We start from the raw sequence: 27585 nt of genomic DNA on the forward strand, positions 1-27585 counted from the left end.
TTATATAATGATATGCTTACCTCCCTCGTCCTCTGAATCACTCATGAATGTGTCCTGCATTAGTTCTGGGGCTGCCACTCTGTATTTACCCTCAACACCACCTTTAACAAAAAGAAAATTATATTTAAAAACTACACTCTATTGAGATTTATAAGATTTTAATTGACGTTTTTTCTGACGTCCCAAAAAAGAATTACAGTTTCTAATTTCGTAATGTAACATTTCTTTTAATTAATTGTGAGTGATCTTCATTCATTTAGTCTAATTCGTGCTTTAACATAATCGTACCATAAATTTATAAAGAATAGAAAAAATTCGATCACGAGGCGGGACTCGAACCCGCATCCTTTCGCGCCATTCCGGGGCTGATGCCTGACCAATTCAGCCACTCGTGACCCGCCAGAGCAATCGAATTTATTCTATTCTTTCAGTTTTATGTGTCAAAGGGACACACCGCATAATCGTACCAGTTATTATGTACTTCATTCATCGATTTATCCATTCACACTTTAAAATGCATTATTCAATACTATCAGTTAGTTTAACCAATGCATTATAACGGAATACGTATAATATAAATTCTTCAACGAATCTAAAGTTCCTGCGAATGAATATAATAAGGATCGAATTGCCATACGATAGAAAGGGACAACACATGTTTGTGTATATCTATCTCATGTGTCTCTAAAAATGGTTTATGTAATGGCTGGTTCACACTTTGATTAGTGCGAGTGCAGGTGATGAGTGCGAGTGCAGGTGTGTAGTGCGAGTAGTGTCCAATTGACTGCGAGTGCAGGTGATTAGTGCGAGTGCAGGTGTGTAGTGCGAGTAGTGTCCAATTAACTGCGAGTGCAGGTGATTAGTGCGAGTGCAGGCACGCTGCGAGTGAGGGGGATGGGAGGGCGCGCGGGACGTGGCTACTCGCAGTCCACTCGCAAAAAAATAGAACACGCTTCTATTCACTTTACTACACAGCCTACTAAACACTCGCACTAAACAGTCGCTGTCCACACGTAGTACTACTCATCACCTGCACTCGCACTAATCAAAGTGTGAACCAGCCATTAATGCAAGTTAATTTGCATTTTGTCACCAATTGTTACAGTTAAGTGCAATGACTGTGGATACAGATGAATTTAACTACAATACAATTATCTAATGTGCAACCATAATTATTGTAATGCCATATTATTTAACGCATTGACCACCGAGCGGCCCGATCGGGCCGAGACACAATAGATTTTCTATTGTGTCTGTGATCCGAGGACTGACGGATTAAACTTGTGTATTATGAGCGAATTTTCTTGTAGTACCCACCTAAAGTACTTAAATACTTATATAGTTTGTGTAAACATATTACACCTAGTTGATATTCTAGATCTAGATTCTAAACGATTTATGTATGACAGAACGATTTATGTATGAAGAAATCACGGGATTCTTTTTGATGAATTTTTGTTATAGAGATTTTAATATGGTTAGGACATAAGCTACTTTTTTTGAGAAACATGAAACATTTAGAAAACATGCACATTTTATCTTTATTTTAATAGCATTTTTCCTATAAATACTCTTCTGTAATTCGTATTAAAATGAAATTAATAATGAAGCCAATAAATTCGACCTGACGTCAATTAAAAAATTTCTCACTAAAACTTAGAACCTTGGCAGTTGACCAAAGTGCCTATACGGCACTATCTTGATATCATTTTCATTTGAGGCTTGAATGCTTCTGATAAAGCGTCTGATTTTTTTCTATTAATAGGCATTGGATATTGTTAAAAGTTTGTTGTGTTTATTACGCATTGGTTTATGTTTATTGAAGGAAATGAATTTTTTTACGCAATGTTGCCTTTTATAACTAAGCAATGAAAAACAATAAAGCTACCATAGGTTATTATGGAAATCAAGACATATTTATTGATTTAAGTGATAATTTGATATCATAGAAATATCAATGTATTAAAAAGTAGTCATCCAACGTCCTACAAATCTACATTATAAAGCGAAAAGAACAAATTATCACTGCCATAATTTATACATTAAATCCGTACGACAAGACGACAAACTACGTATTAAATATTAATACACATTAGCAATCATCATCATAATTAGAATACCACTCTGCCAATGATACACTGCAAAATCAATTGCCTTTAGACTGGACAAATCAGCCAACATCTTTACTCAGCAGGATAATTAAATACCTACGATTGTATCACGTCTAAAATTACGATATTATCAATGTACAGACCATCGCATGTTTACACGCTCCTTGCCACGTGTCACAATTAGTACTACGTATATCTCTGATTGCATAATCATGATGTGCATGAGGTCACACGTTGGCGTCCAATTGACTCTACCTGACATCAACTTCTCAATGGTTTCACAATGCTCTTTAAGTTGTTACCGATTGTAATTGGCTGCCCTTAATTTGGCATTTTTTGGCTGAATGATCGTTAATTAAGACTGTTATTTCATTAAATACTCGGTTGATTTGTATTAGCTATATAGAAAAAAATGTTGGCGTAACTAAGACTTTACAATGCGTTTCGGAAGCAATGGTTTATCAATCTAACTTTTAATTAAACCTTCATTCCAATAAATGTGGCGACGAATTTGATTAATAAAAGAGTTCAGCAATGTAGAACTTAACACGATTATTTAATCATAGCAAAGTGCATTTTCTAAAAAAACGAAGTTTTAATAAGCTAGCTAACAAGTTGACGACATATTAGTTAATAGACCAGTCAATTTTTAAAAGAGATGATGAACTCTAAGCAATGCTTTCGTCACAATTCTTAAATTAAAATATTTATCCACGTAGGTCTTCCCTTTATAATAGCATTAATGGGTTATCTATGTTCTACTGAATGAAGCTTTATATATCACATGTGCGTTATATAAATCACGGTGAAGTAAGGTTGTCCGGTCAATGTTAATAGTATTATAGTGAAAATTTAATTTAGTTGTTCATTCTTTAATAAGTTATTTGAACCCAGATTGTAACATATCAGTTAATTTAATGTATCATTGAATTGACTCTACCAAAACTTTTTCCTTAAAATGCAGTCCCCTTAAAGTTAACGAGCTTCGGAATTCTTACAGACAAGTTCTTTATCAAGACTTTAGGAAAAACAAACAGTATATCTACCTACTAGCTTTCCACCCGTGGATTCGCCCGCGTTTTCAGAGAAAAACCCGTTCCCGTAGGATTTCCGAGATAAAACCTATCCTATGTCCTTTCTCGGGTATCAAAATATATCTATACCAAATTTCATGCAAATTGGTTCAGTAGTTCAGGCGTGATTGAGTAACAGACAGACAGACAGAGTTACTTTCGCATTTATAATATTAGTATGGATTTCTCTCGATGGAAAAACAATGTACATTGAATCGCCCCTGAAATCATACCAAGGTCGTCTAACACATACCAATGTCAAGATTTCACAATAATTCATACGAATGAGCGATAATTCGTTCCGTGCTATTATTTATAACATATCGAATGTATTTAGAACGTAATTTCATTCGCACATGAGTCAAGCATCGGGAATAGATTGCTTTTGAAATTGATGTAAAACCTTGCAGTGATTTGTTTTGATGTTATGATTTTAGTGCATTTTTTGCAATATATTGCAATATAAATAATGAAAATTCAATTAGGAGTACGAAATCCATTTATAGATAGATAAGTTATAGATACTATTTTATTTTAAACTTTACTGATATGTTAAGAACCACGCTATTTTCTTATTGTGATATTTTTTGGATATTTTGGATATTTGGATCATCGAACGGAATGTAAGCCTGTTTCTTACCATTCAAGACTTTATGTTACGAATATGTAATCAAACCCAGAAACGCTCATTTCTGAAGTCATACGTTAACCACTGAACCTAAGTGGCTATCAAGTAGTACAAATAATATATAATGACATAGCAATCTATACATGTACAGTATATAAATAGTACATACTTGATACTACACATGCGTGTTGATTGCATTAGAACATCACTTGCATGCAGATCAAATGAATGGGTTTTACGTAACATGTACTTTCAAAGATTTTATGTTCAATACTTATGAGGGTACCGTAAAAACTATTTTCAAATCATTAGAGAAAAACTACGGAAAAATCATAATCGAAAAGTGTAATTTTACTTACATTTACAAAAAAAACTTATTGTAAACTCGTATGTGTTTATAATTTATGTCCAAATTGTATGATAGGTACATTGTATCTAATTAAAGAAACGCTGAGTTCACTCGTCAGTCAATGAAAACGAAATCAAGTTTAGAAAATCACTTATTATATTTAACAATAAACTTTACAAACAAAGACATAAAACTGAATAATAACCAGTGTACAATGTCTTATTCATTCTTACATCACTTAGCACGAGTGGGATCTTCAAAATAATTGTATTTTCGTTGATTACTCATTGTTATTTTGGTTGTGAATGAATCTTTTTGGCATGAGACTCGCTAATAAAGTGTACCGTAAAACAATTGAACGCAGAGAGTATAGAGGAGATATTTCGGTTTTAAATACGCCGCAAATAAATTTATTTACGAGGCTCTACTAGTAGCCATGTATATTTTGTCTTTTCTGTTTGTTTGCAATCGTACGATTTTAGAATTCTTGTAGAAAAACTCAATCAATCTCAATCTAAAACAAAGCTTTGATTACTACACTAAAAATATGCTTATAAAGCGTATTTTCATTCATAAACTTTTTTTGACAAACATTAAATTATACAATAGTATTTTCTAGTGTTTGATTTTACGCGAGTGGTATACATTTAGACACGCTCGCTGTAAAGTGTTCGAAAAGTCGGGAAACTAATATAATGAATAAATCGCGTTTAAAATCCGTTAAAGTCTTTAATTTCTAAACATTAATTAATATATTATAAAGAAGCTATAGGTAACCGTATGAAATCTCACCGCACCTTGGTTTCCAGTTTCCACCTACATAATCACTACTATGTAGAGGGTTGACATCACCACATTAAAACTAATGTAGGTAATGTTTACCAGTTATGCATACTAATAACTGTCGGTCTTTACTGCATTTTCCATTACATTTTTAGATTAAATTGTTTATTTTTATTCAGAACATAAAGATTATTATCACTGCATAGTATAAAACAAAGTCTCTGTCTATATAGACAAAGTGGGCGAAGCCGCGGGCGGCAAGCTAGTTTTTACAAGTCTTTTAATAAATCATGAAATAAAGCAGAAGAAAGACGAGGAAAGCTGAGAAGAGTTTTATCCATATATGACATAACTAGATTTCCGCCCGCGGCTTCGCCGGCGTTTGCAAAGGAAAACCCGCATAGTTCCCGTTCCCGTGGGATTTCCGGGATAAAAACTATCCTATATGTTAATCCAAGTTACCCTCTATATGTGTGCTAAATTTCATTGTAATCGATTCAGTAGTTTTTACGTGAAAGAGTAACAAACATCCATACATCCATACATCCATACAAACTTTCGCCTTTATAATAGTATTAAGATCTGAATATTATACTCTCTCGTATTTTGTCATAATATTCTAACAGACTTAACAACAGCTACATATTTTTAGATCTAGGTTTCTTTAGATCCGTTGCTATTAATTCTATCTTAATAAATCTTATAAATACCGTATTTATAACGAGAAAAGTATGTTTAAATTGCGTGTAGGAAAGTTAAAACACATGACTTGGTCCGTTGTTATCAAGTTCAAATAACTGTATTAATAATTAAGCTAAAAAACCGAAACTATTATTTTGTATTATTACTATAATAAATGATTATTTCTTAGTATGTATATAAATAGTTTTCCATACTATTCATAATTCCGGTGTAGGGTCGAAACAGCTGTAATCGAAAAATAGGATTGTGTTATAATTGTGCGATTGACCCTTTATTTATACTTTTTTTATACAAGTATTTTATTGTTTTATAGTTAGACATTAATTATGCACGTACAAAAATAAATTGCATTAATTTTAAAGTACATTTACCCTTGAATCAATACAATCCATACTAATATTATAAATGCGAAAGTAACTCTGTCTGTCTTTCTGTTACTCAATCACGCCTTAACTACTGAACCAATTTGCATGAAATTTGGTATGGAGATATTTTGATACCCGAGAAAGGACATAGGCTACCTTTTATTGCGAAATATGTACCACGGGCGAAGCCGGGGCGGACCTCTAGTTATCTATATAATTAAACGTCTTTGGGTTGGAATCATACACGTATGTGTACCTATGTGTTTGTGTATATTTAATTGTTGAGTTCTAGTATTAAATTTTACTTTTGAAATTTTTTGTCTTTCATAATATTAAGAGTGTAATTGCGAAGATACATTTTTTCAAAACACATTCATTCATTATCATAATCACGCCCATAGCATCAAAACCGTTGAACTCTGTCATTGCCCACTAACTGTGGTTCTTAATTAATATATCCTTTAACCCAAATAAACCCATTATAACTCACCTCGACTTTAATTCGCTGGCATTTGTTATCTTTTATAAAAGAATAGCTCACAGCACAGTTCTGTATATTGTGCCTGCGCTATGTCATTTGTAGGTTTTGACACATTTACGAGTGTATTTCTCGTTTGATTTATTACCAAGATGTTTTTAAATTCGCCTTGAGGTATATTTCATATAATTTCAGAGGAATTCTTAGCTGTTATTAATTGAATTTTTATAAGATTCGCGAGATATGACATTTGTATTTTTTTGTAAAGTAAGAACATTAAGTCCATTAACTGAATTTATGGCGTTGATTCATTCTTCTATTCTTTCTAAATCAAAAGAATAAAATGGACGCTTCAAGACCCTCTTCATAATTTTTTTTTGTTTGCCATACTGATTAAAAATTATCTATTTAATATCGCTTATTTAATTATATAATATTTAAGTTATAGACTCTACTATTTATTTTACGTTACATCTATCCTATACATATTTTTTCATGTACAAAACGCTTCCAACTATGAAGCCAGTACCATTTTATATAACAATAACCACGGTCAAGGCCATATACCATAACCATACATAAAATCACTGTACCGAGCACAACACATGTTAGTAAACAGTGTAATTGTTTCAAAAGCACAATCATATCAAAATGTTTACATCAGTAACGCATGTGGCAGGTGACAAGCGCAATGATTGTAAACACGGACTATTCCACTGTTTTGCCCTTGAAGCGAATTAATAATATGTACCTATACATACGTATTAGTTTGTTTGTTTGTTTGTTTACATGACCAGGACTAAACGTTTTAAACGCTTCGCTTATGAGGCGTGCGATAAGTAGATTTTATTTTCTGTAAGTAAGCTACCAATTTTTAAATGTTTTTTAACGAATTTTTGGGAATGTCGGACACAAATAAGTCATTATCACAATTTTTTACTACTGTTAATGTAAGAAAATATAAAGCACCTAATAAATAAAAGCCTATTCCAAGTCTCTACGTAACAAGTAATAAATTTATTACGTGTTAAATTACCATAAAGTTCACTTTTTCATTGTAATGACCTGAAAATTGCTTCATACATGACTTTATCAGATTTCTAAATATATGCTAAAAGATAACAAGTTCAAGATAATTTTAATACAAATACTTATAGTTTTTCCTTGATATAAACGACACAACTTGACCTATAAATGGTTCATCTTCAAGATAAGTGTCATTATCAATAATCTAACATATTAATATTGCAAAATCTTTGAAAACCAAACAATTATTAGTTCTTAACACAGCTTATAATCATGCAGTTGTAAATTTTGTTTATTTGTCATCGGTAACATCGGAAATTATTGAGAGGAGCATTGCACCTTTTTGCATCGGTATAATAGTGAGTTAGTAATAAAGTAAAAATCATAATTGTCAATGTCTTTAACTTAGTACTGATTAACTGGGAATATAGTTACCCAATCTCCAACTAATTACAAATTAACCAAACATTGATCTATTTCCAATACTATCTTTAAAAAGTAACCTATCGATCAATGGGTACAACATCGGAGTGTCACATCGCCATACGATATGTTGCTGCATTGAATCACAATTCATGTACTACACTCAATCACTGCCAAATATTGCTCGTACATCAATTGATGTTTACATACTGTGTTAAGGATGTCGAGAATATCAGTCATTTTAATAAATCTCTATATTTCAAAATATTTTTATCAACTTGGTGAGATAATCAACGATAGTCAATAACACTTACTTCATGACCAGAAAATTAGTACATTTGATGAAAAGCATGTAGATTATTCTGTTCTGTAGTATTCTGTTTCAGAATCAGACTTGAACATCTATCTTTTATCGATTGCAGTCTTATTAATCACGCAGTCACGCATCATTAAATATGTATTTGTAAAGAACGTAATATCTCATCACTCGGTATACAGCAATCCCTAGATATTATTGACTATTAACGAAACTAAAATATTGATAGATTGCATTACTCCACAAAATAAAATCCAACTAGACATTTTTCATAATTCCTCGTTCCACCACTTAACGTTACACAAATTAGCTTTACCTTGACAAGGTCATAGTTTTTAGTGTGGCAACTACCAACATAGAACTTTTGCTATAAGCGTTTCGCTTCCGAAACCCATATATAACCTAATGAATACGTTTCCGAAGAAACATTAATGGGTCGATAGGCTCTTTTATATAGGAATAGGGGTTTATTTACGTTTTCAAATGTTTGGATAGAGACAAATACATCAGTCGAATAGCAATGTAAATTCATATACAAATATTGTCTAAATACCGGCAAGGTTCAGGTTCAATAATGTAATAATGTGAATCACATAATCGATTTTCATCTATAACTATTAGTTCACAACAAACATTACATATCTAACATGGTAAATACCACCAATTTTACTATTTATTAGTGTAATTTTTCATTCATAGGAACTAATTTTTTGGTGTTATGGTTTATATTTTCTACTAGCAGTTCGCCCCGGCTTCGCCCGTGGTACATATTTACGTTTTCTCTACGTAAGAACCATCCTCGTACTTCAAGGGATATAATAATAAAAGAATTAACGAAATCGGTTCAGCCGTTCTCAAGTTATGCGCTTACCAACACATTTGGGATTCATTTTTATATTATAGATACAACAATATTGCCTCAGCCCCCGGAATCACAGATCTATTGTGTCGTGGCCCGATCGGGCCGCTCGGTGGTCAAGGGGATATGATATATCCATATAATATGTGCTAGGTATAGTTTTCCATATTTAAAAAGGCAATTTCTCATAAATATTGGTAACATTAAATTGTTTTAACCACTTTTTTTCATACAACAAATTTACATACTCGAACCATTAAAACTTGAACTCCTTTTGAACAATCGTACAAAAACAAAACAAAAAAAGAAAAAGATTACAATAACAATATGGAATAAGCAATTAACTAATAAGATTTATTAGCAAATACCGATTCATTCATTCATGACAAAGAATTTAGATCACTGACTAGCTATTACTTAATACCTAGTAGAAAAACTTCGTGTAACATTCATCATTGTAATGTTATCCATTTTTTTAGATCTTACTTAAAAACGTGAGAAAGCACTACTTGTTCTTATTATATTATTTTAAGCAATTTATTAAATTATACAAAAATATTAGCAAAGGAAATTCGACATCTTGCTAGAAAATTAAAAATAAAGGAATAGATTCATAGCATTCAAATGCGAGATTTTTTTTAAGAATAGAAAATATTCGATCATCCCGCCGAATTATTAAAATACTCAATTATAGAGATATGTATTTTACATTATTTTTATAATCGTTATTAAACGAATGTCAAATAATTCATTTGTTCAATTAATTTGACATTATACGAGTAGTTCCTGTATTATTTATAAACCTAACAGCACATATTTCACTTCTTTTATTCACAAGTTTCCTGCAGGCAATGGCTCTTCCTTATTTATTACTCTTATGTTAAGAATATCCAACTTATCTTGCAACAAAAATTGTTACATCTTTTATCAAACAGATAACTTCTGAATGGTTATAGTTATTGTATTAAACTATTAGTAGAGTAGGGATATAAATCTCTTCTTTTTTCCACATAAATAAAGACAATAATAAATTATGCATGAGCATTTTTATATACGTAACATAATATCTTCCAAGTCAATACTTTAAATAAATAAATAAAATAAAATAAATCTTTACTTATGTGAAATAAAGAGGATCTTTAGGATATACAATATTGATTATAAGGCTCTGGCTCTCTTGCTAGGCATAGCCTGTGTTAAGAAAGCCAGTCCCTTCCCTTAATACTTTGTGGTCTTGATAAAGGTAAAAATAATAATTTAGGAACTATTTTGAAAATCAATTCCATTTTAAGATCATCGCTGTCCTTTCAAGAAGCAGATACTACCTTACTACCTACACTTATTGACCAGGAAAAGTATACTTTTCCTCTTCACATTCATACCTCAATAACATCTCACCAAATAAGTCAAAATTAAAATTAAGACGCAATTCAAAATTGTGAATCACTGCAGAGGTCAGGTGGGAGGCCATATTTATTGACACAACCAAGTCATTGTGTGAGTGATCTCACATGTAAATTGGTGTTAAACTGCGCATGTTAGCTTAGAACCATTCTACTGTAATCTTTATTCATTGTTGAGATTTTCCTACTGTTGCGTAAGTTGAATCTTCCATGGGGATTGGAAATTCATTGCTTCTGTAATATGGTGCAATTTCTTCATACTGCTGGACTAGTTTAAGCATGTTTTAACGCATTATTTGATTTGAATTGATGCAATAACGGCCTTTGAACTGAATATCTTTGGTTCGATTTTCAACCCATTACCCATATATATGGTTTTTTCATGAGCAGTAGTGTGCTCTATATTATTTTTTACAAAAAAAGATAATTGACAAAGTTGGTGAGCTATTTGAGTTCATAATTAATATATATTTCCTTATCTTTGAACCTATTTTTTAAATGTTCGAAGAAGCATTTAAAAATACGCGTAGCAACGTGCTTCGGGAAAAAGATTACCATTCTAAAAATAGTGAAGTCCGTATTGATCTACTGAAGGGATCGGTCTATCTATTGGATTAGGTCATAGCTATTTTCTACAAATACAAACATACCTACAAACCATTTAACGTTTCTTTAGAATTTCTGTAGAATAGTAACGCAAGGGTGGGGTCGAGAAGATGGTCGTAATTAAAAAAAAAACATTCTCAATCTCACAGAACATATAATACTTACTAATTTTGTATAAGTTGAAAAAGAAAATGGTTCGGTCATACAAGAAATGCATATACCTATAGACCCCTAATGTATAAAATCCTACATAATATCACTACATAGTATAAAACAAAGTCGCTTTCTCTGTCCCTATGTCCCTTGGTATGCTTAAATCTTTGAAACTACGCAACGGATTTTGATGCGGTTTTTTTAATAGATAAGAGTGATTCAAGAGGAAGGTTTTAGTATATAATTTATTAGGTTTTAGACAAAGCGGGCGAAGCCGCGGGCGGTAAGCTAGTTTGTAATAAACTAAGCTAAGTGAGCTTAGTTATAGAGTTGTTGTGAACAAAACATTGCCTTATATACAATGTACATATTATAAAGATGTAAACACATCTACCCACAGCGTCCTCAGATCATCTCAGGTGCGGTCACACCGTCCAAATGCGGTGTGATGATGTAAATCATATTTGGGTAACCTTGACTCGCGTGCGTCAGATACCAGTGGTTGTGGGGCGCGGCTACGTGCAGCGGTTGCGCGAAAAGCGGAACGCGGGGAAATTAAATGAATAAAAAAGAAGGAATGACAAAAAGAACACGAGGCCGAGACTGGCCAGTTATAGAAAGAAGAAAATATGTGTGAATATGTGTGTGTGATTTCTTTACGGAGAAGATGATCAGGCTTTTACGTATTGTACAATGAAACTTATCAAACATCAGAAAGTGACACTGGAATTAACTTTACCGCTTCTATTAAAGAATGAGTTTCAAATGTTCGCAAAATCGCATAAAATGACGATTTAATGAATTACTATCGCAAATTGTATTACAATACAAGAAATATCCATATATAACTCATAATGTGTTATAATAAATCTCTCCAAATGAACAAACAGTACATCACTCACAGTAAATACACCGTCAAGACACACTAAATAGTGTTATGATCTAAATTAAATGATATCCTCTCCGCTAATCGCTACCGCCTGTTCACTGACCATGACTCCAGTATCTATATACCATGCCACTGCTTATGAAAGCGAAATCTTAACGTTATTCGGAACGTAAACATTCAATATAGGTCGATGTTCGGACTGTTTTTGAGATTAACACAGTTTTATATCAAATTTTATATATAAACATGACTTTGCGTTTAGAAACATGATGTAATAAATGTGTATGCGGAACTCTGTCAAGTTATATTAAGATCTGAGGCGACCCTTTTAATATTATGCCTTTTGATTTTATGTTATTAAGTACATATAAATGTTGCATATGAATTGTATTGATGTAAGTATTTAATACTAGCTATGCCCCGCGGTTTTAACCGCATTGCTCTGCTCCTATGAGTGTTAACGTGATGATATATAGCGTTCCTCGATAAATGGGCTATCGAACAGTGAAATAATTTTTCAAATCGTTTCCGTAGTATACTCAGATTAGTGCTTTCAAGTAAACACACTCTTCAGCTTTATAGAAGAACTAGCGGTCCGCCCCGGCTTCGCCCGTGGTACATGTTTACGTTTTCTCTACATAAGAACCATCCTCGTACTTCAAGGAATATAATGAAAAAAGAATTATCGAAATCGGTTCAGCCGTTCTCGAGTTATGCGCTTACCAACACATTTTGCGATTCATTTTTATATATAAAAGAAGATTAATAATTTATTCTTGGAAATAATCAAATTTGCGTCAGTGCTTTGTTATGGATCATAATTTTAATTCAATTGTAATAAAGATTACAGAAATACTATTAATAGAAATAGACAATCGATTTAATTTAAAATATTCATAGACATTTGAAATTCATGACAATAAGAAGAATGCTAAATTAATTTCACAAAGCCACGTGCTAAGGAAGTTTATTTTTGTAATGAATCTTAATATGTAATACCAATATATTGTTTAACACAAGTCAATAACTGCGTTAAAAACAACCGACTTCAAACTTGCACTTGCAACATTTACAAATACAGACAAAAATGCTCATAAAATAAAAACTACTGGGCCTATCCGAATAAAATTTTTATGGGACCAATTCGACACCATCCCGCATCGAACAAAAAAAGAATCACGTAAATCGGTTCAGAAACCACGGAGTAATCGGTGTACATACATAAAAAAAAAAAAAAACATACCGGCCGAATTGATAACCTCCTCCTTTTTTTGAAGTCGGTTAAAAATTAAGTTAAAACGGTGTTAATAAGTTTTTTAATTTATGTCATTACTTAAGGACACGACATATTCTATCAATATGTGTAAAGGAACAGCATTTTATTATTAATCTTTATAAAACAGATATAGTTTATTACTATATATAAAAATGAATCGCAAAATGTGTTGGTAAGCGCATAACTCGAGGACGGCTGATCCGATTTCGATAATTCTTTTTTTATTATATTCCTTGAAGTACGAGGATGGTTTTTATGTAGAGAAAACGTAAATATGTACCACGGGCGAAGCCGGGGCGGACCTCTAGTTTACTATAAAAATGGACTTTATTTCCGAATTTACATAAGTATTAAGGCATTATGTATTACTATTTAAAGACGTAGCAGGGTTTAAATTTAAAATTGTTCTGAAAAATTATGTCGTTTTTGTAATCAAGTTTTAATCCATACTAATATTATAAATGCGAAAGTAACTCTGTCTGTCTGTCTGTTACTCAATCACGCCTAAACTACTGAACCAATTTGCATGAAATTTGGTATGGAGATATTTTGATACCCGAGAAAGGACATAGGCTACCTTTTATTGCGAAATAATATGTACCACGGGCGAAGTCGGGGCCTCTAGTAAACTATATTGCTTTAACACGTGGAGGTTTATTTTGATTGTTTATGTATGTTTGTCATTAAAAATGTATTAACATAAAACCTTAACCTGATTAAATGTGTGGTTTTATAATAAATAAATCAAATTAAGGTCAGGTTAATGTCTTAAAGGGTTTTATTACGTTTAACGAATTCTTTAAAATTATCGATACATGATTTAACGATCGTAAGTATTTACAGATTTTACTGTGGTATTATGATTTAATAATCTTTGTGAAACCTAATCCTACTAATATTATAAATGCAAAGTTTGTGAGGATTTGTGTGTGTTTGTAACTCTTTCACGCATATACTACTGAACCGATTACAATGATTTTTAGCACACATATAGAGGGTAACTTGGATTAATACATAGGATAGGTTTTATCCCGGAAATCCCACGGGAACGGAAACTACGCGGGTTTTTCTTTAAAAACGCCTGCGAAGCCGCGGGCGGAAAGCGAGTTTTTCATATAGGTAAATAACCTCATTGATCTTATTTAAATTAAGTTATACATACATGTACTGGAATAAATTATTTTTAATTCAACAAAACAATCATTCAATTTCATTTAAATATCGCTTGGTTTTCAATGAGTACATTTTTTTCAAATATTTGTAGAGCATATAATAAGCGGTAATATGTATTTTACAAGCTACAATATTTATTGTATCCATATTTGAAGATTTAAATTTTCTTTCAGGAAAATTTAGTTTAAATTGCATAGGTACTAGTAATTATAATTATTTTATTTATAATAATTCTGCTTGAGTAATTAAACATTTCTAGATTTCTATTTAATTTTCCGAGTCAATCTGTTTTGAATACATCAAGCACAAAACAATGATCTTTTTTCATTAGAGCGCAAAGTCAAAGCAAGATTCATGAAAACATGCCATTGATTTTCTCCGCAGGAACCTGAACAAATTCGTTTTTAATGGAGGTTTATTTCCGATAACACTATCGCGTGTTTCATAGAAAACACATAGCATAGCTAACATAAAAACTGTAGAGTAACTACCATCATCGGGCGACTTGAAGCATTGTAGGCACGACACTTTTTTCTTCTTTTTCACTTTCCCTTCTGCATCCTTAACTTTTCCATTCAAATCATTTTTCACTGTATCTTTTTTCGCCTTCTTTTTATTTTGATTTTTCACAACACCCATTTTTGTTTTGACAGCGAAAAGCGCGCGCGAATTGTTTTTTTTTATGCGGGCGTAGACACGCGGGCGGCGTTGTTTTTTTTTTTTATAGCGGGTCGAAGGCGCGCGCTGCAGCTGTGCGTTCGGTAACTAGTGCCGGACTAGCAACGCTAACTGCAACCGCGTCCGAAAGGAAATACTGGCAGCCAACAATGAAGCATTCGTCTATCGTCTGTGGTACGAGGCGCGGCGCGTGAGCTCACTGTCCGCCAAATCGGGACGCCTGTTTGGGAATCAAGGCCAATACACGGATTAATATTCCGTCCGCGGGAACTTCCTAAATGTAATGTTAATTTCGCCTAATTATTATTTCGGGAAGTTGGTCTAATGTGAAATTACGTACACAGTTATATGAATGCGACATTAGCGCGTGCTCGTAAGGGACTTGGCATGTATTTATGGTTTCAAAGAAAAAATTACAACTGTATTTATTAAATTAAGAAATACACATGCAAATGCACGTAACTCGTAACTACGTACAAAACATACCTATTCACATGTTACTCTACTGAACTGATTAAATAACTTGACGTAAAAATCAATAACCTATATCGAAACAGTGCCCATGTACCTACGCGATAGGATATTAAAATATTGAAGTAATTCAGATACTAAAACGATAAGTCCATTTATATTTGAAGTGTTTCGAATGTATGTGGCTATATCGGGACCGCTAATCGATATAAAAAGCTTTTGCGGTTTCACGGATATAGCCTTCTGTTGGGGCTATTTTTATTTAGGGCAGATCCTTATGTAAGATATATGTTTTCGTATAGAAGGTAGTATGTATGTTTCATTTTGTGGAATACGTATTTAGAAATATGATATATAGTTTTGTAGACTTTTTTGTATGTAAGAATGTAGTAGGTAGTGAATGGTTTGTCCGAGTGTAATCTGTTACACAAATATTGATTTTATCATTACAAAGGAATTTTTGCGTCGTCAATAGAGCCTTCCGTATCAATATACATATATAAAAATGTACAATTCAACTTTATTTTATATTACCTAGTGGCTCGTTTTTTGTTGAGATTATTATGTATTTTACTGTGCGATTTTTAAAATATTTGTTTAAAAATTAAAACCTAATAAAAAATAACAAAAAATACATTTCCATGACAATCAAACTGATCAAATTATCAAAATCAACAACATATGATTGTGTTTAAAATCCTTTCCTTTTACAATAAAAGTAAAACTCGAATTTATTAAAACCAGGTCATGTTTATATTTAATTCTACACAGAAGCTGCTGTTGGAAACCTCCTAACGGCTTTATACTTAACCTTCTCATCGATCCGTGTTACAATCAAGAAAATACTATTAAATAAATAATTCTAGTGTTATTTGAATAACATATAAAATTTATGGATTTTTTCATGTGTTCGCAGCTTTATTATAGTCTGACTTATCTATAACACCTATTTAAAGAAATACGTTTAGATTTCGGGCAAAAAAATTGCGTTTTTCCTCGAATTTTTCATATCAAATGTAAACAATTGTATTGATGTTTATTTCAAGTAGTATTTTATCATTTCAAAAAGAAAAGTGTGTCCCGCTTTACATTCGATATAGAGCAGGAATTCATTTATTACACTTTAAATATTGCTTATATTCAACAAACAAACCACATCTAAGTTTAAAAATATTCTTAAATGTATGTTCTTAAATTCACAAACAACAAAATCAATCAGTCAAAAAAAAAAACTTCCAAAACAAACACCTCGCCCAAATCAAACCAATACCATTAATTACCATAAACAAACAATAATTAACTGCTAATAAACATAGATATAAAATACTAAACTATAGACAGTCACGCATTTCCCTGTCACACCCAGTATTTTTGGCCTTGAAGGCTCTATAAAGCTCTAGAAATGATACTACTTATGGGAAAACTTATTTATCGTTTTCGGAAAGTAGAACTTTATTTGATAGAGCTTTTTAGAACTTTACCAAGGTTTTTTGTGAAAAGTAACATTCTAGGTAACATTAAATATTAGTAAAAACTACTTAAATGTTACATTCAAACGAATTTGACGACAATATATTATCGAGAATCTTTCTGCCTTCCGTTAATGTTCATTAGTTAAAACATTTTATATTATAACAAATATCTATGTTAATCTTCATTATCGTGACTTCTCCACATATGCGACATTCATATTATGTACCTACCCCTAAGCAGTTTTGTACAACGCAGTACAAAATATCCTTTTCATTTACAAACCAAATCTATACTAATACTAGCGGTCCGCCCCGGCTTCGCCCGTGGTACATATTTACGTTTTCTCTACGTAAAAACCATCCTCGTACTTCAAGGAATATAATAAAAAAAGAATTATCGAAATCGGTTCAGCCGTTCTCGAGTTATGCGCTTACCAACACATTTTGCGATTCATTTTTATATATAAGACTAGCGGTCCGCCCCGGCTTCGCCCGTGGTACATATTTACGTTTTCTCTACATAAAAACCATCCTCGTACTTCAAGGAATATAATAAAAAAAGAATTATCGAAATCGGTTCAGCCGTTCTCGAGTTATGCGCTTACCAACACATTTTGCGATTCATTTTTATATATAAGAAGATTATAAAGCTAGAGTTTTTTTTGTTTGTTTGTTTGAACGCGCTAATCTCAGGAACTACTGGTCCGATTTGAAAAATTATTTCGGTGTTAGATAGCCCATTCATCGAGGAAGGCTATACGCTAAGATCAACAGGAGCGGAGCCACGCGTGAAACCGCGGAGCGCAGTTAATTTATGATATTTAAAGGATTTTATTCTAGGCTATACCAGAAATGAAACTTTATAACAAGTCAATAACTGCGTTAAAAACAACCGACTTCAAACTTGCACTTGCAACATTTACAAATACAGACAAAAATGCTCATAAAATAAAAACTACTGGGCCTATCCGAATAAAATTTTTATGGGACCAATCCGACACCATCCCGCATCGAACAAAAAAAGAATCACGTAAATCGGTTCAGAAACCACGGAGTAATCGGTGTACATACATTAAAAAAAAAAAAACATACCGGCCGAATTGATAACCTCCTCCTTTTTTTTGAAGTCGGTTAAAAAATAGCGTTTTCAACACAATTTGGCATATTATCCTGTCTAGACGGAAGTCTGCCGATACCCATTATGTCTTACGTTTACATAATATAATATACAGTTGTAATTCAGCAGGATATTATTTGAACGTATGCCAAGTTCTGTTATAAACAGGATTAAATAGAAAATAGAACTCATACGATATAAAGAATATATTATAGGTACTTAAGCCTTTTAATGCGATTTCTAATTCTTTACGTTGCAATTATCTTCGTTCGTTCATTATTTTTATTGACTATACCCTTGGAATTGATGTCATCTTTTATTTAAAGTTTTTTTTAGTATGTGGGAATTGCCTATAGTTCCAACTTCTTTTATAAATGCGAAGATGACTGTAAGTATGTATGAAATCATAAAATTATGTAAATTGTTCTTACATGTAAAAGTGTAGCAAATGTTTGGTTGGTTGGGATGCCATTTGCCAATAACCTAAAAAAATATTATAAAACAACAACCTAATAGAGACAAAGTACAAACTCTATGACGAACAATTTAATCAGCTCTTAATTCTATCTTTCAGCATATTATAGTCTATATAATAAGGATTTAACAGAAAAATTAATATTAAAGTAATTAATTTACACTTATAGTAGGTAATCACTAATCATTATGACACCTAATTAAATCTTTACACAAGCGGTGCATTCGCAATAGAGACCCCATAACCAAACATATTTGCTATCCTATATAGCAATAGAGATCGGTTTAGTGAACTCATAGCTACGAGTGCATACCTAAAGGTGAAGCCACATTACTATGTAATGGCATTTGAGCACAAATAGTCTGGATAATTTATAATGCCTTGGAAATACGCAAAGCTACTGCATCGTGGCTCTATATCTTGAAATCGATTTATATTCAAGGAAATGTGGAAGTAAATGTGAATGCAGGATTGTTCCTGTTTCCCCCTTTTTATGTTCATACAGCAATTGACTTAACCAAACAGGCATAATCTACAATTAGGAGATACTACTAAGTACTAATACCTATACATTTAACGTGAAACTTAAAAATACTGACACCTCGATCAGAACTAACAAGACATAATATGCTTGCTCTACCATACAAAATTTTGACAAGATAGACCACGCGAACAAAACTTATATATTTCTATACTATTATAAACCCTTTTATAAACCCAATCTGACAGTTACATAGTTAGATTGTAATGTGGCGAAGCCCTAAAGACATGCACGTATGTTACGCCAGGTTATGTTACCGTAATAGGTAGCTTCAAAATAGGCGTTAGGGAAAGTAGAGGTACAGATTCTAATTTTACAAGTTACAACCTATTTGTCGCTCCACTTGGCGTATGATAAATTGTAAAACTTACATATTAAGTAGAGTTTTAGTATGGATAATGGATTTTTTCAAAAACGATACAATAGATGAATAAAGAGCTACTTGAATTCTAGACTATAGTTGGAAGGGCAAAAGGTTGGTCTCAGCATAAAACATATACAATTTTTGTTATATCGACTGAAAACTGGGTGATAGGGAAAATATGCCCTGAATTTCAAGAAATCCATTTCAGCATACTTATACCCATGCTTATACAAATCTAATGTATTTTTAGTGTTCACAACAAACTGGACCTAATTTAAATTCAATTGGTAAAAAAATTCAATTCTTTAATCACATGTTGTTTAATTATCATATACTTATTTCTTAAAAAAGGTTTAAAATACAAGGAATCGTGGAAAATATCACCGTTGCGCCATCTAGCGACACGCGGTCGAACCACACACTAACAAGTTGTGAAGGCTCTGAATTAGTTCCATATACGAACACAGATGGCGCGCAAATAAATTGAAATTTTTGTAAGGCTTTAATAAATAACTCTACAAGTGTGACCGCAAAGGATTTCCTGTTTGTGGCAAGACTGTTAAAAGAAATACTTGGTTTACTTGAACTAAGCTTTTTTCCGTGAAGGTTGATTGGTTAAGCGACAGTAAATTATAGGCTCCTGATTTAATATACTTACCTAAATTATCTCTTCGATCTCATAAATAGACAAAAATAGAGCTTATAAACGCAATACCTACCCGCAAATATTATGTACAATTATCTATTTTTAACTTTTTAGTTTTGTAATTATTCGATATTTATAGCGTTTGTTTTTTCCGTACGATAATAGCGACATAATAATATAGGATTGAACAAAAGTTAAGGATGGAAAATTTTATCTTAAAATAACTGTTTAATTTACCGTGTTCTTAAATACAAGAATGCAAGACAAATTTAATTAGACACGGCGTTTATTTATGGACTTATTCTATTTTCCTTTTGCTCTATCTATACGTACATTATACATATTATATGTATGTATAACTGCGTGTATCTGATGAACTTGAAATCGGCTGTATACATAATACATAATAGGAAGTAGGAAATGACAGCATCATTGCATTCAGATTAAAGGTTATAACATTTACATTTTAGAAATATATTTAATTTTACAAAGCCATTGAACGAATGTGCATTATATTTAGTTGTTAAAAATACAGTAACAATGTCTAACAATTATACGGTTGTCTGGAAGAGATCACCACTAAGTGATAAGACCGCCAAATAAAGTACTTATAAAGTACAATATTTTGGTTTGTATATAATAATATGTTTTCCATGTACTTATCTTGAAATTTTGTGTGAAAATCGGCCAATATCTATTTTACATACCCCTAAACGAGAACAGTAAGGCTTATATGCCTTACTGTTCTCGTTATCGTTATCGTTACAAACGTTATCATTTGCCGGGACAGTTAATAAATAATATGTAACTTGGTCAATGAATGCAAAGCATATCACAATTTAGTTATTAATGAATTAATCAGAATGACCCTATTCGCCCATAATTGCCTCTCAATTATGAGCAAGAAGTTATCGCTAATTGCATTCATCGATTTTCTAACTGGAGCGATATGAAATATTGCATACCAAAGTGTTGAAAGAGAATTTTGCATAATCTGAACAATGCAGCTAGGTACACAAAAAATATCGTGACGATATTATCATTATATTTATTCCATTATGTATATTGATTACAAAAGAGCGTGTGTGCCGAGAACACGTGTCAGAAGTGAAACTTCTTAGTTCTGTGGCAAGATTCAAAGATACCAAAATCGTCACCTACCTAATACTCCATAACGTGACGGTATTCTCATGACGAGACCTCGAATGTTTCCAATTATAACATAATTGTTATATATAGCAAAGGTTTAAGTTAATATAGATGTAACTAATATTAACTTATATAGCCTTAGCGTGACTAAATTCACGCAAAGCATTAAGCCCTATTATTAAAAGAAGCCTATTTCAACAAACAGCCAGTCTTACGATACGATGTACCTAGTATTGCATCTGTTATAAAAAGTACACCATATATTATTACAATTATTAAAAAATTGCTTGTCGGATTGTTGCGACTAATCTCCAAAACGCCTAAATCGATTTCAACGTGAATTTCACAAGCTGAAAATTTAAGAAATAACTTATCTAACTACCTGAGTCAATAACGTCAGTTGTTTCTGAAGCCGAAGCTTCTATTTTAAACGCAACAGGGTTGTTCTACGACTGATTTTTCTTGAATATCACATCCCAAAATACGTAATTTATTACACCATCCAATAAAAAGATACATTTTCTTACGTTACATCTCCGTGCAACATAAAATACTAGATTACATATCATACAGAAACGCATTCACCCGCATACGATTCCTCAATCCATCTTAATGAAGCACCGTTAAATCGTAACATCGCTTACTCGTCAATCGATGGACTAATTGGGATGAATTCACCAAAGGAAGTAGACCAGTCGAGCGACTAACACCGGTCTAGGCAGTTTAGTCTTAGGCGTATAAGGTCTAAACGTAGGCTTCAAGGGAACCGGAATGTTTTATACCGTGTGATTTTATGTCATAGCAGAAAACAATACGGTTTTTAAATAGGATTTTAATAATAAGTACTAGTTTTTACGAGTTACTTTGCCTTATGTGGTTTGTTTTGTTTTGACAGCGAAAACTGTGGAATTACTTATTAGTTACTACTTACTAGGTTTCCGCCCGCGGCTTCGCCCGCGCAGTCAAAGAAAACCCGCATAGTTCCCGTTCCCGTGGGATTTCCGGGATTGCGTCATTTTCCCGGGATTAAAAGTAGCCTATGTCCTTTCTCGGGTATCAAAATATCTCCATAGGTACCATGAAAATTGGTTCAGTAGTTTAGGCGTGATTAAGTAACAGACAGACAGACAGAGTTACTTTCGCATTTATAATATTAATATGGTTTGTGATTTTACTAATAAAAGGACTAGGTATATTTAAGAAGTTTAATATTTTGGATGTGATACTGTTACGAGAGCTCGATCGTGGCTCTACCATATAATTTAAAGCAACAAATCTGAATCAACAGAATAAAATAATTCGATTCCTTCAAATTCAATCTCAACCAAATCTCAACTAATCACAGCAACATATCAATCATAGACAATTTTTTACCACTCAACTAATAGATAATAGACCATAAACGATAAATAATGAAACCTTTTCAAGTCTACACGCGTCATTGGATATTAAATCATCATTATAATTATACATTTAGATCCAAAGTATTTATTAGGTCATTATGTTTGGTCACGTCAGTAACCTTGAACATTGTGCGTCAAATCATTGTTTTAACAGTTTCGAAATGTTTGTTTGTTCTAGATAGGTATATCTGGAACAGATTTGCATTTCCTGATTTCCTTAATTAAATAATTGTAATACATGTATTGAGATGATTGTTATGCAGAGATTGTTTGCTTGGCGTCTGTCTGTGTATCTATCTATAGCTTGGTGCTAATAATTTTATTGCTACAGCCTTTTACGAGTTTATTTTATTACTGACTTGGAACGTTGGATCTAGTTTTGATGACGTAATCATATAAAATTGTACTTTTGAATAAGTATAACAATACTATATTACTATACTAGCTTTCCACCCGCAGCTTCGCCCGCGCAGTCAAAGAAAAACCCGCATAGTTCCCGTTCCCGTGGGATTTCCGGGATAAAACCTATCCTCTTTCCCGGCGTAAAAAGTAGCCTATGTCCTTTCTCGGGTATCAAAATATCTCTATACCAAATTTCATGCAAATTGGTTCAGAAGTAAAGGCGTGATTGAGTAACAGACAGACAGACAGAGTTACTTTCGCATTTATAATATTAGTATGGATAATATTAAAAAGGTGAAAAGTTTGTTTATTTGATCGCACTAATCTCAGGAACTACTGGTCCGATTTGAAAATTTCTTTCGGTGTTAGATAGCCTATTTATCGAGGAAGGCTAATGAAAATTCGAAATCTCGATGTTGGTCAATTATTTAACAGTTCTTTAATTATCTTTGCTTATAATAAACATGCTTGTTGTTATAAGATGATTTTGCTTAGCATACGTTTAAACATTTAGCTATACGTAACAAATATCATTTTGTTGATAGATGCTTATGTGAGATTATTTCTAAGGTCAGAAATCAGAATATATAGTTTTATCTCCACCAATCGTAGGTAATTATACTCCATCCACAATCCATTTTACAAATGGATTACGAGATAAAGTTTAAGGTCCCTAATAACATACAATTATCTTTAAATATCTCAATAAAAACGGCCTTAGATAGTACGAACATGGTCACTTATTAAATTAATTTCATTTTAAACTTGCGTGAAGGAAATTTGTTTTTATTTCTTGAGAAGTACCTAGTTGTTTAGGTTAAACATTTTATGATGCACCTCATAACAACTACATGCTATCAACAACCATAAAAAGATCCTCACAACAGATTTAAATGTTATCATATTATATTATTTTTAGCACACATTTCGCAACATAGTTTCCACCGTATATCTCGATGCGGTTAACTATATGTTTGTAACAACCTACATTGAAACAGGTTCCTGTGTCAATAGATAACATGTGTACACGACCTTACGATTAGAATCCTAATATGTGTACGCGAAATTGACGTTTACGGTACATTAATTAGATGTCAATATAGCATGAGGTGTGTGCGCAAAACCGCGTGAACATGTGTTCACTAGAGGTCAGATCGTGTCGTGAAATCAGTGTTAAATGTAAAGGTCATCGGAACTTATATAATTAAAGAATGAAGTCATATTTATGTATATACTTCCTATATAGGCCGTAATGGTTTTAAAATAACAGATGTAAACAAATTGGCTACATTATGATAATTTTCTTAGTCGTGAGCGAGTCTTGTATTGGGTCTCTTTTATTTTCGATTTATTTTATATTGAATTGATTATTTCTGTAGCAAAGCTTTACTTAATTAAGTAAATATTTTATACGATTATATGGCAAAGTAGAGCTCTTAATTTTCAAACATTTATTAATAAAAGAAAACACAACCACAGAACAAATCTTTCCATAAGCTTAATCTTATCTTTATGTTATGTATAATGTATTTAAACGAGAAAGAAAGATGTAAGATTACTGTTTCCTTAATTTTTATGTTTGAAAATGTATCGAAAAAATAGACCGGTAAATATTTTACGCCTACAATAAGATTCATGGGTAATGCAAGTAAATCGCTTTTTGATAAAACGTACTTATTATAAATATTACATAAGCTCTTATCATTCCTTGCTACACAGTACATTTAATGTAATCTCTATCTATTTATACTATCTCTTAGAAAGCATACATGAAGCTTCCGCGAAACCTTATACACTTGGGATAAAAACTATCCTGATAAATATATGGTAGGTCCATGTTTTTGTTTATAGCAAACCGATGAATCAAAGTTGATGTCATTCTGAATAATAGCGCCTATTTACGACTTCTTATAGACTGGATTGGCAAGCGTGTTTGTTACCTTAGTAATTTAGGACTAGCAATTTCACTCGGCTTTGCTTGGGTAGACCGTTACAAATATTTATAAGTTTTATATTTATAAAACATAGTCTCTATGTTATAAGTTTTATAATTTATGGTGTATGTTCTAATGGCATGAAGTGTTTTAAAAAAATGTCGATTACTTTCTGAGTAAAATTGTTAGAATGATTCAATCAATAAACGAAATGTTTCCTATTTACAATCTTTGAAGTTCAGATTTTGAAAACTAAGGTTAAAGAGCTGAATTTATTTGCACATAGTTGTTGTGTTGTTGTGTGCAAAACATGTTTTATAATATAAGAAGGTACTTACTTTTACGATGCTGTAAGTATAATCAGCCATCTCTGTCCTACAGACCAACTTTACTCTATCAGAGCCTGAAGCTCTCGCGACCGATACGCTCCAAAACACCGTAAAACAACTTCTAATGTAAAAATCTAAATACAACTATTAAATTGTTAAATAACCGTCACAGTATATGAACAACATGTAGATATATAGATGACTAATTTCCGCCCGCGGCTTTGTCCGCGCAGTCAAAGAAAAACCCGCATAGTTCCCGTTCCCGTGGGATTTCCGGGATTGCATCATTTTCCCGGGATAAAAAGTAGCCTATGTCCTTTCTCGGGTATCAAAATATCTCCATACCAAATTTCATGAAAATTGGTTTAGTAGTTTAGGCGTGATTGAGTAACAGACAGACAGACAGAGTTACTTTCGCATTTATAATATTAGTATGGATGTATGAATATATAGATGTATTGTTGTATGACGGTGGAATTTTGTATACAATTATGAATAAATTATCGTTTAGAAGACACTGCTTTGCAGAGGTGACAAAAAAACATGGCTTCCAATTGTTACAAGTATGTATTGCATGCATTTCAATCAAATGCAATCATATTTTTTACAGACGCGACGTCATACATTATTATCTAAATAATGTAATACATAAAGCTTATGCATTATCCTTTGGATTTAGACAAATAAGATACAATTATTTGATTAAACCATAAAAATCTTGCCAAAAATGTTTGCAATAATTTGTTATCCAATCAGGTACCTAAAACAACTTAGATTTCGAAATATATAAGGTAGATACATCGTTTATTATATAGAAAACCTAGGATTTTTATCCTATTTTCAAGCTTTATAATCTATGAAAAATATTCCTTAAATTTTAACGTACTTATTATCGATAAAACATCACATTTCGGGATGCTGCCCCGAGAGCTATTTTCACAGGTGTTGACCTCGCAACTCAATTACTTTTAAGGTCAAATATTTACAAAGTTTCCCGATAATTTGCCGTCTATAAACAACCTTGCTACTGATTGTCCCGGGTTCGATTCAAGGCCATGAAATAGCATAGGCCATAGTGCATTTACCACTCAATATGTGTTTCTGAGTTGTTAGAAATGGCTGCAATGATCTTGATGTGATTGTCTGTAATGCAAGTCATATTAACAAAGCCGAATTTACTAGCAATACCCACGTATTTATGCAAAAATCACATAGTGTTTATTTCATGTTTTATTTAGAAACATGTAAGTCGTATAAAATTCGACTTAGGTTGAAATGTTTTTTCCATACACTAGTGACTAGGTCATACAATAATTACCTACTACATAAAACGTATAAATAACATCGATAATATGAAATATCATCACGTTTCATTTATTATTTAGTTTTATGACTCACACAACATAAGCGCTTGATCATCGCAGGAGTCATGAATTTTAGAAGTCAAAAACATATTTTTTCTCCTATCTATGCCATTACGTCAATAAAAAAACATGAAACAAAACACTATGACGAAGAGACGCGTTTTTATTAAGACTCAAGAAACCGACATAATATTGTAGCAAATTATACATAAGTAGTATGATAACAGATCGAATTTACAAGTATTCAAGAACATCTAGTATTATTTATTTACAATGTTTTTTTACGAAAATAACTTTCATTAATCGTATACGTAATTTTAGTCTTGCCAGTAATAAAGCTTTGGCGGGATGCCATTCGGAGCTTTGAGAAAAGCGAAATACCTTTTAATCGTAAAATTTGGATTACAATCTAAATAATATAGTTTTGCAGTTTAATTATGAAAAAAAAATTGAAATGATAAAATCAGACCAAGATAAAAGTTACCTATTGTAGAGTCTGTGGTTGAAAAAAATATTTTTTTTGTCTGTCTGTGTAAAAAGAATGTCCAAAAATTACTGCATTGAAAAGAAATCAATATTTATATTTGATAGAGTTGAAGAGTCAATGAGATAATATCATACCAATTC

General features: G+C 32.2%; 1 protein-coding gene across 1 annotated transcript in view; it reads right to left on the reverse strand.

Annotated features, from left to right (window-relative positions):
- LOC149897900 (uncharacterized) overlaps positions 1-27585 on the reverse strand; it is a 169746-nt gene that overhangs the window by 20975 nt on the left and 121186 nt on the right. Inside the window, exon 18 of the mRNA XM_090115811.1 lies at positions 21-101. Within this exon, the coding sequence (XP_089971937.1) occupies positions 21-101 (81 nt within the window). The remainder of the gene's footprint in view (positions 1-20; positions 102-27585) is intronic.

The sequence above is a fragment of the Colias eurytheme genome, chromosome 24 (assembly GCF_061535395.1).
Source record: "Colias eurytheme isolate Ceu_HAF_F1 chromosome 24, ilColEury1 Martin Lab GWU primary, whole genome shotgun sequence".
Lineage (NCBI taxonomy): Eukaryota > Metazoa > Arthropoda > Insecta > Lepidoptera > Pieridae > Colias > Colias eurytheme.